The sequence below is a fragment of the Schistocerca serialis genome, chromosome 8 (assembly GCF_023864345.2).
Source record: "Schistocerca serialis cubense isolate TAMUIC-IGC-003099 chromosome 8, iqSchSeri2.2, whole genome shotgun sequence".
NCBI classification, from domain to species: domain Eukaryota; kingdom Metazoa; phylum Arthropoda; class Insecta; order Orthoptera; family Acrididae; genus Schistocerca; species Schistocerca serialis.
Genome location: NC_064645.1, coordinates 32,346,613 through 32,364,568, shown reverse-complemented (window position 1 = coordinate 32,364,568; position 17,956 = coordinate 32,346,613). Strand labels below are relative to the sequence as shown.

Genomic DNA, 17,956 nt, shown 5'->3' with positions numbered 1-17,956 from the left:
GAAACTTTATTTCAGACTTAGAAATATTCCACTGCTTGCACAGCAGAATATAACATTGCATTAGATTTCGAAATATTTTGTTGCTTGCTCACCAGGACTGCACTCCATATTCCAAAGGAACTAATATTGCCAAGTTCTGGAATGAAATTTAAAAGTTACTTTCCAGAAGTTTATTTTTTCTTTTTTCAGTTAAGTCAAGTGAAGAAGAAACCTTATGTTGTGTAATTCATTTCTGCGATTCTCCATATAACTTTTACCATGTTTCTGTTGTTATAAAATTACTTCATGTTCATGAGACTGAGAATAAATGTGTTAATGGCTACCTGACTTTCCATGTTGGTTATTTCCACAATACCAGATACAACAAGCAGCACAATGGCAACACCACTCCCCACTACGGTAACCTATCAATCACACACAATGGCAACACCACTCCCCGCTATTGTACTCCATCAACCACACACAATGGCAACACCACTCCCCACCATGGTAATCCATCAACCACAAAGTAATTTTGATTGGCATATACTACAGTAGATTACACACTGTCAGAAATATGCTCTGACTTATTCTTTGGTTAAAAAGATAGATTATGGATAATTCTATCAAGTCAGCACAAGATTTTAACATTCTGATAGGAATGTCATCCTAGCCAGCAGAATGAATTATTACTTTTTAGTGATCTGATCAGTTCTGTACTAGTCTTTGGGGGTGTAATTTTGAAACTGTCTGTTGATAGCTTCAAAGGAAGGAGAGAGGCAGTGGATAAGGTAAAGCTATGAAGGCAGATCATGCCTTGACAGCTCAGCCGATAAGGGTACTGTTTGCAAAAGGCAAGATTCCGGGTTTGGGTCCTGGTCCAGCACACGATTTTAATCTGTCAGGAAATTTCAAAACAGTGCAAAACCCACTGTAGAGTGAATAACTGATTCTGTTTATAAATAAAGTGAATGAGACTGAACCCATTACAGATCATTTATAATTTTAACCTGAACTGTACAAATTTCAGTAGTTACACACTGTATCTCAGAAATGAGAATCAAAGTACATGAAGTTATCTAAGACTGCTCCATGCATACAAATGCCATATCAGTATTTCCTAGCACTGTGAAAAAGACTATTTGATTAACTGTGTAAAAAATATTGCCAAGGAAAACTCACGACTTGCACAATGAATTCTATTAAACCTTCAGTTACTGTTTCTGTTATTTCTTTTTCAGAATCCACACTGTGCTAGACTAGCTATAATCTAGCAAGCAATTAGTCCATTGAGCACAAGAATTTGTAATGCACCACTGGCCATTAAATTTGCAGCACCATAAAGAATCTTGCAACAAAAGTCAAATCGATGTGCACAACATGCTTGAATATGCATGCTATTAGTATTTCAGCACTATCACACAAAGTAAATAAGAGCAATGCCATCAACATTGTGTGTACAAAGAAAGAGTGCACAATAGTCTTTTCACTGAAACATTGCATTTTAATGCTGTTTGCTTGTGAAAAGCTCATGTTATGCCTCACATAAGGAGGAGAAGTGTCTGCTGGCACATTTTGGGATCCAGCAGTGGCACAAGTTTGGCCTACTGAGACTGTTTTTCGTTACACTGTGATATTGCTGCTTGCATTTATTGAGATTTCACAACTCTCATGTGAATATGGAATATGGTTCACAATAGTGTAATACTTTTAGAGATAGGGCAGCTCATTATGTTAAGTACCAGTTCCTTCATTTGTTAACCGGGAAGTGGTACCATTCAATACATTTTTGTCCTTTTTATACACAGAGTTCATTTAACAGTGTAACATAACAGACTGAGATTCACGTATTGTAGTATACAATAGTGCCAATGCCCTTGCTGCAATGGTAACACCGGTTCCCACCAGATCACCAAAGTTAAGCGCTGTCAGGCTGGGATAGCACTTGGATGGGTGACCATCCAGTCTGTTGAGAGTTGTTAGCAAGCAGTGTGCACTCAGCCCTTGTAAGGCAAAACTGAGGAGCTACTTGATTGAGAAGTAGCGGCTCTGGTCTTGGAAATTGACATATGGCAGGGAGAGTGGTGTGCTGACCACATGCCCTTCCATATCCACATCAAGTGATGCCTATCGGCTGAGGGTGACACAGTGGTTGGTCAGTACCGCTTGGCCTTCATGGCCTGTTTGGGAGGAGTGTTAGTTTTTAGTATACAATAAATATCCTTGATAAAGATCTCAATAAACTGTAATTTTTATGTAAACTCTCATTAGTGTTCAAGTCTGAACTTACACCCATCATTGTATAACTACATTAGAAACAATATTTAACAATGGAAACCACAGGTAGGAGTTAATCTATGCAAGAGACTACTTTATAAGGATGCTATAAAATGATGAAATTATGTGATTAAGATTTAAACAGTTCTCACATTATTAGTCTTCAGTAATATTTTTTTTTTTTTTTTTTTTTTTTTTTTTTTTTTTTTTTTTTTTTTGCATAAAATAATAAAGTTTTGGGATTTAAGTTAGCATTAATATAGAAATTTGGAACCTCAATATATTTTAGTAAAAATTTACATATTTTAATCTTAATTACTAATGATATTATGAAAAGAATAGTTGCTACTCACCATGTAGTGGAGATGCTGCATTGCAGATAGGCACAACAAAAATACTGGCGCAAAATAAACTTTCACCCAACAAGGAGTTTGTCAAAAACAGACAAAGAACACACACAAAGGCACATGTGCACAAACGCAAGTCACACACACATGACCACAGTATCTGTCAGCTGAAGCCAGGCTACGAGCAGCAGCTGTGGGGGAGGCAGCTGTGTGGGGGTAAGTAGAAGATGGGGCAGGGAGGGGGGGGAGGGGATAGTAGGGTAAATGTAGGGGTAAAGTGTTGCTGGGGACCATGCAGGGAGAGAGGGTAGGACACCTAGGTGCAGTTGGCAGGATGCTAGGTTGAGGGCGGGGGAGAGAGCAGGACAGCAGGAAAAGAGAGAAGAAAAAGACTGGGTGCATTGATGGAATAGAGTGCTGTGTTGTGCAGGAGTGGAAACAGGGAAGGACTAGATAGACCAGGACAATGACTAACGAAGCTGGAGGCCAGGAGGGTCATGGGAACGTAGGATACAGTACAGGAAGAGTTCCCACCTGCACAGTTCTGAAAAATTGGTGTTGTTGGGAAGATCTAGACGGCACAGACTGTGAAGCAACCACTGAAATCAAGAAAGTCGTGTTGAGTGGTGTGCTCAGCAACAGGGTGGTCCAGTTGTTTTTTGGCCACAGTTTGGTTGGTCACTATACATGTGGACAGACAGCATGTTGGTTGTAACGCCCATGTAGAATGCAGCGCAGTGTTTGCAACTGAGCTTGTAAATCACATGACTGGTTTCACAGGTAGCCCTGCCTTCAATGGGGTAGGTAAGTTCGTGTTCGGACTGGAGCAGGTGGCGGTGGGAGGATGTATGGGACAGGTCTTGCATCTAGGTCTATTACAGGGATCTGATCCATGAGGCAAGGTGTTGGGAGCAGGGGTTGAGTAGAGATGGGCAAGGATATTATGCAGGTTCGATGGACAGCAGACCACGGTAGGGGATGGGGTGCAGGGGGGGAGGGGGGGGGGAGGCTGAGAAGGATAGTGGGCAGGACATTTCTCATTTCAGGACAGGATGAGAGGTAGTCAAAATCCTGATGGAGAATGTAATTCAGTTGCTCCAATACTGGGTGGTACAGCGTTATAAGGGGAATGCTCTTCTGTGGCTGGACTGAGGAACCTTTGGAGGTGGAGGGTGACTGAGAAAGTAAGGCATGGGAGATTTGTTTTTGTACCAGGTTGGGAGGGGGGGGGGGGGGGGGGGAATTACTGTTGGTAAAGGCCTCAGTAAGACTTCGGTAAATTTAGAGAGGAACCACTCGTTACTGCAGATACAAAAACCACACTGGGCTGTATGGAAGGGACTTCTTGGTATGGAATGGGTAGCAACTGTTGAAGTGGAGGTATTGCTGGTGGTTGGTATGTTTGATATGGACAGAGGTAATGATGTAGCCATCTTTGAGTTGGAGGTCAACATCTAGGAATGTAGCATGTTGGGCTGAGTAGGACCAGGTGAAGCAAATGAGGGAGAAGCTTTTAAGGTTCTGTAGGAATGTGGATAAGTACCCTAACCCTCAATCCAGATTACGAATATATCATCAATGAATCTACATCAGGTGAGGGGTTTAGGATTCTGGGTGTTTTGGAAGGATTCCTTTAGACAACCCATGAACAGGTTGGTATAGGTGGTGCCATTCATGTGGTTATAGCTGTACCCCAGATTTGACTGTAGGTAATGCCTTCCAAGGAGAAGTAGTTGTGGCTGTGGATACAGTTGGTCACGACGACAAGGAAGGACGTTCTTGGTTTGTTCCCCGTCGGGCACTGGGGAAGGTGGTGTTCAATAGCGGTAAGACCATGGGCATTAGGGATGCTAGTGTAAAGCGACATGGCATCAATAGTGACGAGCAGAACACCATGTGGTAAAGGGACAGGAATTGTGGAGAGTTGGTGGAGGAAATGGTTGGTGTCTTTTATATGGAGGGTAGGTCCTTGGTAATAGGCTGAAGGTGTCGGATATGAGAGCAGAGATTCTCTCAGTGGTGGAACAGTAACCAGCCACAATGGGGCGTCCTGGGTGGTTGGGTTTATGGATTTTACGAGGCTTGTAGAAGGTAGGAGTGTGAGGAGTGGTAGGGGTGAGGAGAGAGATGGACTCTGGGGAGAGGTTTTGGGATGGGACTAAGGATTTGAGGAGAGACTGAAGACCCTGCTGGATTTCTGTTATGGGGTCACTGGGTCAGGGCTTGAAGGTGGATGTATCTAACAGTTGGCAGAGTCCTTCTGCCAGGTAATCCTTGTCCTTCAAAACAACAGTGGTGGAGCCTTCATTAGCAGGTGGTCAGGACCAGTTTTTAGGTGGTAGACTGTGATTCTCTCTGCGGATGTAAGGTTAGTTTGCACGTTGAGGGATTTGGAGAATGATGGTGAGGGGAGATTCAAGGTTAAGAAATTCTGGAAAGTTAATGGGGTGATTTGGGGGCAGTGGGGTTGGTTCACAGATGGATGGAGGAGTGAACTAAGTCAGCCAGGATCCAACATTGGTCTTTAGTTGAGTCTTATTTTCTTTACTCACTTTCCCCAGTCCTAGTGTATAGCCCTTTTACTCATAACTTTTTGTTATTATGCTTGGTATTGTGTGGATATGAAGTTCTATCTTATATGTGTACATTGATATTCCTGTTGTGTTTATCATTTTAAGCCTAACTACGCTTTTTACAATAAGATGCTTTTGGTCTGCAAGGATGAGTTTATATATAGGTACCAATCCAAGCAATTTGCATCATTCTCCTACAACACCTCACTTCTCATTGTTTTACTGCTCAATTTTTAGATATATTTTCATATATCATCTGTAAACTTTGTTTTAATTGAATTTTTATCTTATGTCTCCTTAGTCTGTCACACTCACTTTTAGGCATTTTTACCAGTTCCCCAGATCAACATGTTATTTTATTACTCTAGTACATATTGATCTTGTGAACCACACTTACATAAGTGGGCAGACCAGTCAACCCTCATTTCCTGCTCTTTTGCAGCTATTTACTTTGGTCCCCTACCTCACTGGCTCCTACATCAGTTGCTTTCACCATTGTGGTCAGCTGGCTTCTGGGCCACGTGCACTAATCACTTCTATGTCGTGCTGTCCAAGTGGGTGCTGTAGTTGCTGGTCCTATGTGTGAGTTTTGTTACTTATTTATTTACAGTATTATTGAGTTCCTTTCTGTCCAGAATCCTCCCCAAAGCTTGCATTTTTGTTCCAGTTCCATGTGTGTGTTTGATATGGGTGAGACCCCTATGACTCACTGGCCTAACCACCACACATCTGCGTCTTCATAATTACTCGTATGTGAGCACACCACTTTCTGCAGCTGTAGCTTTCATTTTTTAGTATATCAAGCGCACAGTACTTGTACATTAGGTGGCCCCTCCTATTGTTTGCGGTTGTTGGCACCTGAAGATGACACTTTAAGCTTCGAAACCAGTCATGGAAAAATATTTAGAAAATTGCTGGTAACTGAAGTGGATTTTTATTCTATAAATATGTTCCTCAGTTCCAGATGTTCGAATGATCAACTATTCTGATACTAGATATTCCGGTCTGGAAGTGTTAACGTTTTCCACTTACTGGTCAGTGATAAGTTTCAACTTACCTCTCTACTGTGTGACCTTCTGATCTCTTACTCCCACTTGTTTTCGAATGTTTTGATTCTACATTTTGTGAGGATGATTTCTTCATAGAAGGCTCTTTGCTCTCTCGAATCTTGTGTTCCCGGGAAGATGTCTTTGATTGTGTCCCTTTCTTATCACTTGGTTTCTTTTTTCCTTCATCCTGGAAAGATATAAATTGCTATTAATCTAACGTACTACAGGAACTATAAAGAAACAAATTACCATAAACAAGAATGACAAGTTGTGCACAGTCAAAACAGGCTATGCAGGCCTCTCTCACACACACACACACACACACACACACACACACACACACACACACACACAACTAACCAAAAAAGCAAAAAATATAAAGGTATGCTACCACTTATTGTAGATGAAAGACGCCACACTTCTACACCTTATTCATGACTGCAGGTACTCCATTTGTCCTCGTAAATATGTCCTCCTCATCCCAGTGTCTGGGAGACTGATCAATCTCTAACCTCCCCCAACACACTTCTCTTTCCTACCACATGAAGGCATTAAGAGTTCTGAAAGCTAGGATAGCTTTTTGTACTTTTATACCTGTCTATTCGCATAACTGGGATTTCATCTCCTGAAAGTAAGTACTAGCCAACTTTGCACTTTCAGCTCCCTCAGGTGCAATCTCAGAAATATCAAAAAATCTTTAAAATTTATTTTTTGTCCTTGATTTTCATTTCATGTGAATTAAAGACAAAACACGAATATATGAAATAAACACATGTGGATTTACACATTAAAATTCTGGCTTTTTCTAACCTCTCCTCAGACTCTCAGTGATAGTTTTAACCAAAGAGCAAATATTTTAGGGCTGGAAGAGCAATGTAAAGGTGAAAATTGCCAACAAAGAATCAATTAGCTGCAATCCTTATTGACTATTATAAAGTACAGATGGCAATAATGTAAATATTGGTTTAGAGGACACGAGCCTCTCATTGACATTAGTCTGAGACAGTTTCAGTGACTTGGTACAACAAAGATCGGCAGAAAAAGACATGCAGGAATGACAAAATAATTTTAGAAACATTGTTCACAAGTCTTTGCTACAATGTTGTTTTTCCAACAAGTATTGTAAGCATTCTTGAGAGGAAAAAATGTGTTTTCAGCATAAGAAGCGAGTTACATGTTTACTTCAAGCAGTGTCTGAGTGTTATTGGTAAATGCTATCTTGTGAATCCCCTACAAAATTAAACATTACGCCATATTGATCAGACGAAAAGGCTGAGTTGTATAACACCAACTGAAGAAAATATAATAATCACCAGCCTGTATTGGTCGCCAAATGGAGATATAAATGTATTTTTTGAACATTTTGTATTAGTGGTTATGAGACTTTTTAAGTTTAAAACAAAGTTTATTGCCTGTGGAGATTTTAATACTGCAATGGGAGATTCAAAGCAACAAGACTCCAGAACATTTTTTAATATTTTAAGATCTTTAAACTTAGATTGCACAAACAAGTGTCCTACTTGTAATGATGCATGTCTAGAAAATATTATTGTTAAGTTTCAAAGAGAGGAATATGTAACGATCCTGGCTGATGGAGTAATTTCAGATCATACTCCATTGTTTTTAACACTTTACCATAAGCAACCAACATAGTCAAATGAATCTAGTGTGGCACAGATAAGAGGTCAAGGAGAGGACCACAATGCATTATTTAGTGAAAAGTTAAAGAAAAAAACTGGGACTCTGTTTATCAGTGTCAAATAAAAAAAATTGGAGTTGAATATGATTTTTCTGACTTTTTAAATTAAATATAGAGACTTGCGGCTTTCATGTTCCCATTAGAAAAATTATCTCCTCAAATAAATGTAAAAATACAAAAATTGACTGGTATACAAGAGAAATGTCAGAAATTAGAGAAAACATACTCATACAGTATTAAATATATAAAAGCAGGAATAACTGGGGGACTGAACAAAGGGATCTGGATTACAGTGCTTACCTTAGAAGTAGAAAGTATTACAAAATTAGGCTCATACAACAACAAAAAAATGTGAAAGGTATACAGAAGGTGCTCCAAATAAGTGTCATGCAATATGGGAAGTTATCATACAAGATAATTCTTCCAGCCAGAAACCTCAAACTCAGCTTGATCCAGGAGAATTGAATGACTGCTCTGTCACATCAGCCAGATAATCAAGAGGCAAGATTAAGGCCACAGAACATTTGCATGGGATATGATTGGTCCCCAGCTGTCTGAAGGGCCTTTGTTTGTAAAATTTAAAATTTTCCCAGCGAATCAACTGTTCAAAGAGATTTCGGGCTTGCAGCTGGTTGTCAACTGGCTGCAAGCCCGAAATCTTTTTGAACAGGCCTTTGTTTCATTGGCATAAAACCACAGCCAAGAAGGTGTGTAAAACTTTTCCACATTACCTAATTCCAAAAGTGTGGAATATTATTGGATGTCTAATTATGTTATTAAATGAGTGGTTCACTTGATAAGTAAGCCACTGAGTTTCATTTTTAATAACTGTTAAGAGTATGGAGTTTTTCCAGATTGACTCAAAACCTCAAAAGTTATCACTATATTCAAAACAGGTGATAAACAACACCCCACAGAACTACCTGTCAGCTTCTATAGGGCCAATATTTTCCAACATATTTGACTCACTCATGTTCATTCAATTAAGAAATTATTTTGAAAATCATGTCCATCTTTGCAACCATCAGTGTGGATTTCAGCCAGGGAAAAATACCACTGTAGCTGTTCTGGAAATTGTTGATCAGCTTTCGAAAATAAAAAGACAGTGTCACTTGTATTATGTGATCAAATAAAGCAGTTGACTGCATTCCTTTTAACATATAAATAACAAAATTATAATTTATGGTGCACAAAAATCTACAACAGCAGTAATTTCTTCCTATTTGAAGTCTGTCTCAATTAGAAATAGACACTTCCCTCTTAGTAGCAATTGATACACATGTTCTACAAAGATCTGTCATTGGCCACTTCATTTTCACAGTGGCTGTCAATCACACAGGACTTCCAAACTGCATCAGGATCCATTACAAATACAATGACAGTTCGGTGCGAGGTGAGAAAACTTGAATTTCATGATTGAGCGGCTGCTCATAAGCCACACATCATGCCGATAAATGCCAAACGACGCCTAGTTTGGTGTAACAAGGCTAAACATTTGATGATTGAATAGTGTAAAAACATTGTGTGGAGTGACAAATCACGATACACAATGTGTCGATCCGATGGCAGCGTGCGGGTATGGCGAATGCCTGGTGAACATCATCTGCCAGCGTTTGTAGTGCCAACAGCAAAATTCGGAGGAGGTGGTGATATGGTGTGGTCGTGTTTCTCACGGAGGGGGATTGCACCCCTTGCTGTTTTGTGTGGCACTATCACAGAACAGGCCTACATTGGTGTTTTAAGCACCTTATTGCTTCGCTTCCCACTTTTGAAGAGCAATTCAGGGATGGCGACTGCATCTTTCAACATGATCAAGCACCAATTCATAACACAACAATAATATCGCTATAATGTATTGATCTGCACAGAGTCCTGATCTGAATCCTATAGAACACCTTTGGGGTGTTTTGGAATGCCGATTTCATGCCAGGCCTTACCAACTGACATCAATACCTCTCCTCAGTGCAGCACTTCATGAAGAATGGGCAGCCAGTCCCCAAGAAATCTTCCAGCATCTGACTGAAAGTATGCCTGCGAGAGTGTAAGCTGTCATCAAGGCTAAGGGTGGGCCAACACCATACTGAATTCCAGCATTACTGATGGAGGGCGTCACGAACTTGTAAGTCATTTATAGCCAGGTGTCCGGATACTTTTGATCACATAGTGTATTTAAGATTATATATACATATAAGATACTCAATTTGTACACATAATACAAACATTAATTTTAATACTTGGATCGCAACTGAAACTTGCTATGACTGGAGAAGCCTATTCTACCGTATGTGGTCAATGTCAAATAAACAATCTGAATTTATACTGCAAGAACAACTATCAATGACAAGACACAGCACCTAGAATTTGTCATTTTCACTGAAAGGAGTCATGACTGTTACATAATGTATGTAATGAATTGCAAATACATAGAATGAAGGACCTTTTATTGTATGATTATATGATAGGAGAACAAACACTGGTAGCAGTTACTTCTGTAAAATATCTGGGAGTATGCATGCGGAACGATTTGAAGTGGAATGATCATATAAAATTAATTGTTGGTAAGGCGGGTACCAGGTTGAGATTCATTGGGAGAGTCCTTAGAAAATGTAGTCCATCAACAAAGGAGGTGGCTTACAAAACACTCATTCGACCTATACTTGAGTATTGCTCATCAGTGTGGGATCCATACCAGATCAGGTTGACGGAGGAGATAGAGAAGATCCAAAGAAGAGCAGCGCATTTCGTCACAGGGTTATTTGGTAACCGTGATAGCGTTACGGAGATGTTTTGCAAACTCAAGTGGCAGGCTCTGCAAGAGAGGCGCTCTGCATCGCGGTGTAGCTTGCTCGCCAGGTTTCGAGAGGGTGCGTTTCTGGATGAGGTATTGAATATATTGCTTCCCCCTACTTATATCTCATGAGGAGATCACAAATGCAAAATTAGAGAGATTCGAGGGCACACAGAGGCTTTCAGACAGTCGTTCTTCCCGCAAACCATACGCGACTGGAACAGAAAAGGGAGGTAATGACAGTGGCACGTAAAGTGCCCTCCGCCACACACCGTTGGGTGGCTTGCGGAGTATAAATGTAGATGCAGATGTAGATTATTATTACTATTATTATTATTATTATTATTATTATTATTATTATTAATATTATTATTATTATTATTATTTCTGTCTTGTCTCGGACGTTATGTCTGGTTAAAAATGGAAGGTGACGCGGACCTTGATCAAGCGTGACTTCCTTTTAACTGTACGGTATGTGTTACATTGCATTTAGGAACTTTCGGGTAATTGAACAAGTGTCAATAATTACAGATTTCTGTAGTTGTATATATAAGTTTGGATGTAGCTGTATTGCATTGATATACTGGTGGATATTGTGTGATATGACTCCTGTAGTTGATAGTATAATTGGTATAATGTCAACTTTATCCTGATGCCACATGTCCATGACTTCCTCAGCCAGTTGGATGTATTTTTCAATTTTTTCTCCTGTTTTCTTTTGTATATTTGTTATATTGGGTATGGATATTTCGATTAGTTGTGTTAATTTCTTCTTTTTATTGGTGAGTATGATGTCAGGTTTGTTATGTGGTGGTGTTTTATCTGTTATAATGGTTCTGTTCCAGTATAATTTGTATTCATCGTTCTCCAGTACATTTTGTGGTTCATACTTGTATGTGAGAACATGTTGTTTTATAAGTTTATGTTGTAAGGCAAGTTGTTGATGTATTATTTTTGCTACATTGTCATGTCTTCTGGGGTATTCTGTATTTACTAGTATTGTACATCCACTTGTGATGTGATCTACTGTTTCTATTTGTTGTTTGCAAAGTCTGCATTTATCTGTTGTGGTATGGGGATCTTTAATAATATGCTTGCTGTAATATCTGGTGTTTATTGTTTGATCCTGTATTGCAATCATGAATCCTTCTGTCTCACTGTATATATTGCCTTTTCTTAGCCATGTGTTGGATGCGTCTTGATCGATGCGTGGCTGTGTTAGATGATACGGGTGCTTGCCATGTAGTGTTTTCTGTTTCCAATTTACTTTCTTCGTATCTGTTGATGTTATGTGATTAAACGGTTGTAGAAGTGGTTATGAAATTGCAATGGTGTAGCCAATGTATTTATATGAGTGACTGCATTGTGTATTTTGCTAGTTTCTGCTCGTTGTATAAAGAATTTTCTTAAATTGTCTACCTGTCCATAATGTAGGTTTTTTATGTCGATAAATCCCCTTCCTCTTTCCTTTCTGCTTAATGTGAATCTTTCAGTTGCTGAATGTATGTGATGTATTCTATATTTGTGGCATTGTGATCGGTAAGTGTATTGAGTGCTTCTAGGTCTATGTTACTCCATTTCACTACTCCAAATGAGTAGGTCAATATTGGTATAGCATAAATATTTATAGCTTTTGTCTTGTTTCTTGCTGTCAATTCTGTTTTCAGTATTTTTGGTAGTCTTTGTCTATATTTTTCTTTTAGTTCTTCTTTAATATTTGTATTATCTATTCCTATTTTTTGTCTGTATCCTACATATTTATAGGCATCTGTTTTTTACATCGCTTCTATGCAGTCGCTGTGGTTATCCAATATGTAATCTTCTTGTTTAGTGTGTTTTCCCTTGACTATGCTATTTTTCTTACATTTGTCTGTTCCAAAAGCCATATTTATATCATTGCTGAATACTTCTGTTATCTTTAGTAATTGGTTGAGTTGTTGATTTGTTGCTGCCAGTAGTTTTAGATCATCCATGTATAGCAGATGTGTGATTTTGTGTGGGTATGTTCCAGTAATATTGTATCCATAATTTGTATTATTTAGGATGTTGGATAGTGGGTTCACAGCAAGGCAGAACCAGAAAGGTCTTAATGAGTCTCCTTGGTATATTCCACGCTTAATCTGTATTGGCTGTGATGTGATATTATTTGAATTTGTTTGGATATTAAGTGTGGTTTTCCAATCTTTTATTACTATGTTTAGGAACTGTATCAATTTAGGATCTACTTTGTATATTTCCAATATTTGTAGTAACCATGAGTGGGGTACACTATCAAAAGCTTTTCGGTAATCAATGTATGCATAGTGTAGCGACCTTTGTTTAGTTTTAGCTTGATATGTCACCTCTGCATCTATTATCAGTTGCTCTTTACATCCTCGTGTTCCTTTGCAATAGCCTTTTTGTTCTTCATTTATAATTTTGTTCTGTGTTGTATGTGTCATTAATTTCTGTGTAATGACTGAAGTTAATATTTTGTATATTGTTGGTAGGCATGTTATGTGGCGATATTTAGCTGGGTTTGCTGTGTCTGCTTGATCTTTAGGTTTCAGATAAGTTATTCCATGTGTAAGTGTATCAGGGAATGTGTATGGGTCTGGAATGTAAATGTTAAATAATTTAGTTAGATGTGAATGTGTTGAGGTGAATTTCTTTATCCAGAAATTTGCTATTTTATCTTTTCCAGGGGCTTTCCAATTGTGAGTAGAATTAATTGCTTGGGTGACTTCATGTTGCAAAATTATCACTTCAGGCATTTGTGGTATCATCTTGTACGTATCTGTTTCTACTTGTATCCACCGTGCATGCCTCTTATGTTGTACCGGGTTTGACCATATGTTGCTCCAGAAGTGTTCCATGTCTGTTATGTTTGGTGGATTGTCTATTTTAATGTGTGTGTTATCTATTGTCTGGTAAAATTTCTTTTGGTTTGTGTTGAATGTTTGGTTTTGTTTCCTTCTATTTTCACTTTTTTTGTATCTTCTAAGTCGTTTGGCCAATGCTTGTAATTTCTACTCCTTTTCATCTAATTGCTCTATGACTTCTTGTTGTGAGATTTTACCTAGCCTTTTTCGTTTTTTTTCTGACATTTCATTTCTTATAAATTGTGTTAGCTGTCCGATGTCTTCTCTCAGTTTTTCTGTTCTGATCTGTAGCCTGTGTTGCCATGCTGGTTTTGTGGGTTTCTTCTGTGTGTTGGTTGGTTCTGATCTCTGCCTAGTGTGTATATTTAGTGTAGTGAGTGCTCCTATATAAACCAGTAGTTGTAACTCTTCCATAGTTGTGTTTTCTTTTATTTTGTTGTATATCATTGTGTTGATAGTTTTACTGTTGTTTCGACTTGTGGGTTATTTTGTGGTCTATGCAAGAATGGTCTACTGTCTGTATTTGTGGCTTTGTATTCTATATACACTCCTGGAAATTGAAATAAGAACACCGTGAATTCATTGTCCCAGGAAGGGGAAACTTTATTGACACATTCCTGGGGTTAGATACATCACATGATCACACTGACAGAACCACAAGCACATAGACACAGGCAACAGAGCATGCACAATGTCGGCACTAGTACAGTGTATATCCACCTTTCGCAGCAATGCAGGCTGCTATTCTCCCATGGAGACGATCGTAGAGATGCTGGATGTAGTCCTGTGGAACGGCTTGCCATGCCATTTCCACCTGGCACCTCAGTTGGACCAGCGTTCGTGCTGGACGTGCAGACCGCGTGAGACAACGCTTCATCCAGTCCCAAACATGCTCAATGGGGGACAGATCCGGAAATCATGCCGGCCAGGGTAGTTGACTTACACCTTCTAGAGCACGTTGGGTGGCACGGGATACATGCGGACGTGCATTGTCCTGTTGGAACAGCAAGTTCCCTTGCCGGTCTAGGAATGGTAGAACGATGGGTTCGATGACGGTTTGGATGTACCGTGCACTATTCAGTGTCCCCTCGACGATCACCAGTGGTGTTCGACCAGTGTAGGAGATCGCTCCCCACACCATGATGCCGGGAGTTGGCCCTGTGTGCCTCGGTCGTATGCAGTCCTGATTGTGGCGCTCACCTGCACTGTGCCAAACACGCATACGACCATCATTGGCACCAAGGCAGAAGCAACTCTCATCGCTGAAGACGACACGTGTCCATTCGTCCCTCCATTCACGCCTGTCGCGACACCACTGGAGGCGGGCTGCACGATGTTGGGGCGTGAGCGGAAGACGGCCTAACGGTGTGCGGGACCGTAGCCCAGCTTCATGGAGACGGTTGCGAATGGTCCTCGCCGATACCCCAGGAGCAACAGTGTCCCTAATTTGCTGGGAAGTGGCGGTGCAGTCCCCTACGGCGCTGCGTAGGATCCTACGGTCTTGGCGTGCATCCGTGCGTCGCTGCGGTCCGGTCCCAGGTCGACTGGCACGTGCACCTTCCGCCGACCACTGGCGACAACAACGATGTACTGTGGAGACCACACGCCCCACGTGTTGAGCAATTCGGCAGTACGTCCACCCGGCCTCCCGCATGCCCACTATACGCCCTCGTTCAAAGTACGTCAACTGCACATACGGTTCACGTCCACGCTGTCGCGGAATGCTATCAGTGTTAAAGACTGCGATGGAGCTCCGTATGCCACGGCAAACTGGCTGACACTGACGGCGGCGGTGCACAAATGCTGTGCAGCTAGCGCCATTCGATGGCCAACACCGCGGTTCCTGGTGTGTCCGCTGTGCCGTGCGTGTGATCATTGCTTGTACAGCCCTCTCGCAGTGTACGGAGCAAGTATGGTGGGTCTGACACACCGGTGTCAATGTGTTCTTTTTTCCATTTCCAGGAGTGTATGTCACCTGAAATTTTTCTTCTATATCTAACATGTGTGTCACTTCGTGTTCTATTTGTGCTTGTTCTGGTTCTTATTATTATTATTATTATTATTTCTCTTTCTTGTCTCAGACGTTGTGTCTGGTTAAAAATGGAAAGTGACGCAGACCTTGAGCAAGAGTGACTTCCTTTTAACTGTACGGTATATGTTATATTGCATTTAGGAACTTTCGGGTAATTGAACATGTACCAATAATTACGGATTTCTGTAGTTGTATATATAAGTTTGGATGTAGCTGTATTGCGTTGATGTACTGGTGGATATTGTGTGGTATGACTCCTGTAGTTGATAGTATAATTGGTATAATGTCAACTTTATCCTGATGCCACATGTCCTTGACTTCCTCAGCCAGTTGGATGTATTTTTCAATTTTTTTCTCCTGTTTTCTTCTGTATATTTGTTGTATTGGGTATGGATATTTTGATTAGTTGTGTTAATTTCTTCTTTTTATTGGTGAGTATGATGTCGGGTTTGTTATGTGGTGTTGTTTTATCTGTTGTAATGGTTCTGTTCCAGAATAATTTGTATTCATCATTCTCCAGTACATTTTGTGGTGCATACTTGTATGTGGGAATGTGCTGTTTTATTAGTTTATGTTGTATGGCAAGTTGTTGATGTATTATTTTTGCTACATTGTCATGTCTTCTGGGGTATTCTGTATTTGCTAGTATTGCACATCTGCTTGTGATGTGATCTACTGTTACTATTTGTTGTTTGCAAAGTCTGCATTTATCTGTTGTGGTATGGGGATCTTTAATAATATGCTTGCTGTAATATCTGGTGTTTATTGTTTGATCCTGTATTGCAATCATGAATCCTTCCGTCTCACTGTATATATTGCCTTTTCTTAGCCACGTATTGGATGCGTCTTGATCGATGTGTGGCTGTGTTAGATGATAAGGGGTGTTTGCCATGTAGTGTTTTCTTTTTCCAATTTACTTTCTTCGTATCTGTTGATTTTATGTGATCTAATGGGTTGTAGAAGTGGTTATGAAATTGCAATGTTGTAGCTGATGTATTTATGTGGGTGATTGCTTTATGTATTTTGCTAGTTTTTGCTCGTTGTATAAAGAATTTTCTAAATTGTCTACCTGTCCATAATGTAGATTTTTTATGTTGATAAATCCCCTTCCTCCTTCCTTTCTGCTTAATGTGAATCTTTCTGTTGCTGAATGTATGTGATGTATTCTATATTTGTGGCATTGTGATCGTGTAAGTGTATTGAGTGCTTCTAGGACTGTGTTACTCCATTTCACTACTCCAAATGAGTAGGTCAATATTGGTATAGCATAAATATTTATAGCTTTTGTCTTGTTTCTTGCTGTCAATTCTGTTTTCAGTATTTTTGGTAGTCTTTGTCTATATTTTTCTTTTAGTTCTTCTTTAATATTTGTATTATCTATTCCTATTTTTTGTCTGTATCCTACATATTTATAGGCATCTGTTTTTTACATCGCTTCTATGCAGTCGCTGTGGTTATCCAATATGTAATCTTCTTGTTTAGTGTGTTTTCCCTTGACTATGCTATTTTTCTTACATTTGTCTGTTCCAAAAGCCATATGTATATCATTGCTGAATACTTCTGTTATCTTTAGTAATTGGTTGAGTTGTTGATTTGTTGTTACCAGTAGTTTTAGATCATCCATGTATAGCAAATGTATGATTTTTTGTTGGTATGTTCCAGTAATATTGAATCCATAACTTGTATTATTTAGGATGTTGGATAGTGGGTTCACAGCAAGGCAGAACCAGAAAGGTCTTAATGAGTCTCCTTGGTATATTCCATGCTTAATCTGTATTGGCTGTGATGTGATATTATTTGAATTTGTTTGGATATTAGTGTGGTTTTCCAATTTTTCATTACTATGTTTAGGAACTGTATCAATTTAGGATCTACTTTGTATATTTCCAATATTTGTAGTAACCATGAGTGGGGTACACTATCAAAAGCTTTTCGGTAATCAATGTATGCGTAGTGTAGGGGCCTTTGTTTAGTTTTAGCTTTATATGTCACCTCTGCATCTGTTATCAGTTGCTCTTTACATCCTCGTGCTCCTTTGCAACAGCCTTTTTGTTCTTCATTTATAATTTTGTTCTGTGTTGTATGTGTCATTAATTTCTGTGTAATGACTGAAGTTAATATTTTGTATATTGTTGGTAGGCATGTTATGTGGCGATATTTAGCTGGGTTTGCTGTGTCTGCTTGATCTTTAGGTTTCAGATAAGTTATTCCATGTGTAAGTGTATCAGGGAATGTGTATGGGTCTGCAATGTAAATGTTAAATAATTGAGTTAAATGTGAATGTGTTGAGGTGAACTTCTTTATCCAGAAATTTGCTATTTTATCTTTTCCAGGGGCTTTCCAATTGTGAG

At 39.5% G+C, this 17,956-nt stretch overlaps 1 protein-coding gene across 5 annotated transcripts in view; it reads right to left on the bottom strand.

Moving 5' to 3' along the window:
• LOC126416158 (TRAF3-interacting protein 1) overlaps positions 1–17,956 on the bottom strand; it is a 252,874-nt gene that overhangs the window by 98,106 nt on the left and 136,812 nt on the right. For all 5 annotated transcript variants that reach the window (XM_050083716.1, XM_050083713.1, XM_050083717.1 and 2 more), the window contains one exon: positions 6,234–6,412. In XM_050083716.1, coding sequence (XP_049939673.1) covers positions 6,234–6,412 — 179 coding nt within the window. The remainder of the gene's footprint in view (positions 1–6,233; positions 6,413–17,956) is intronic.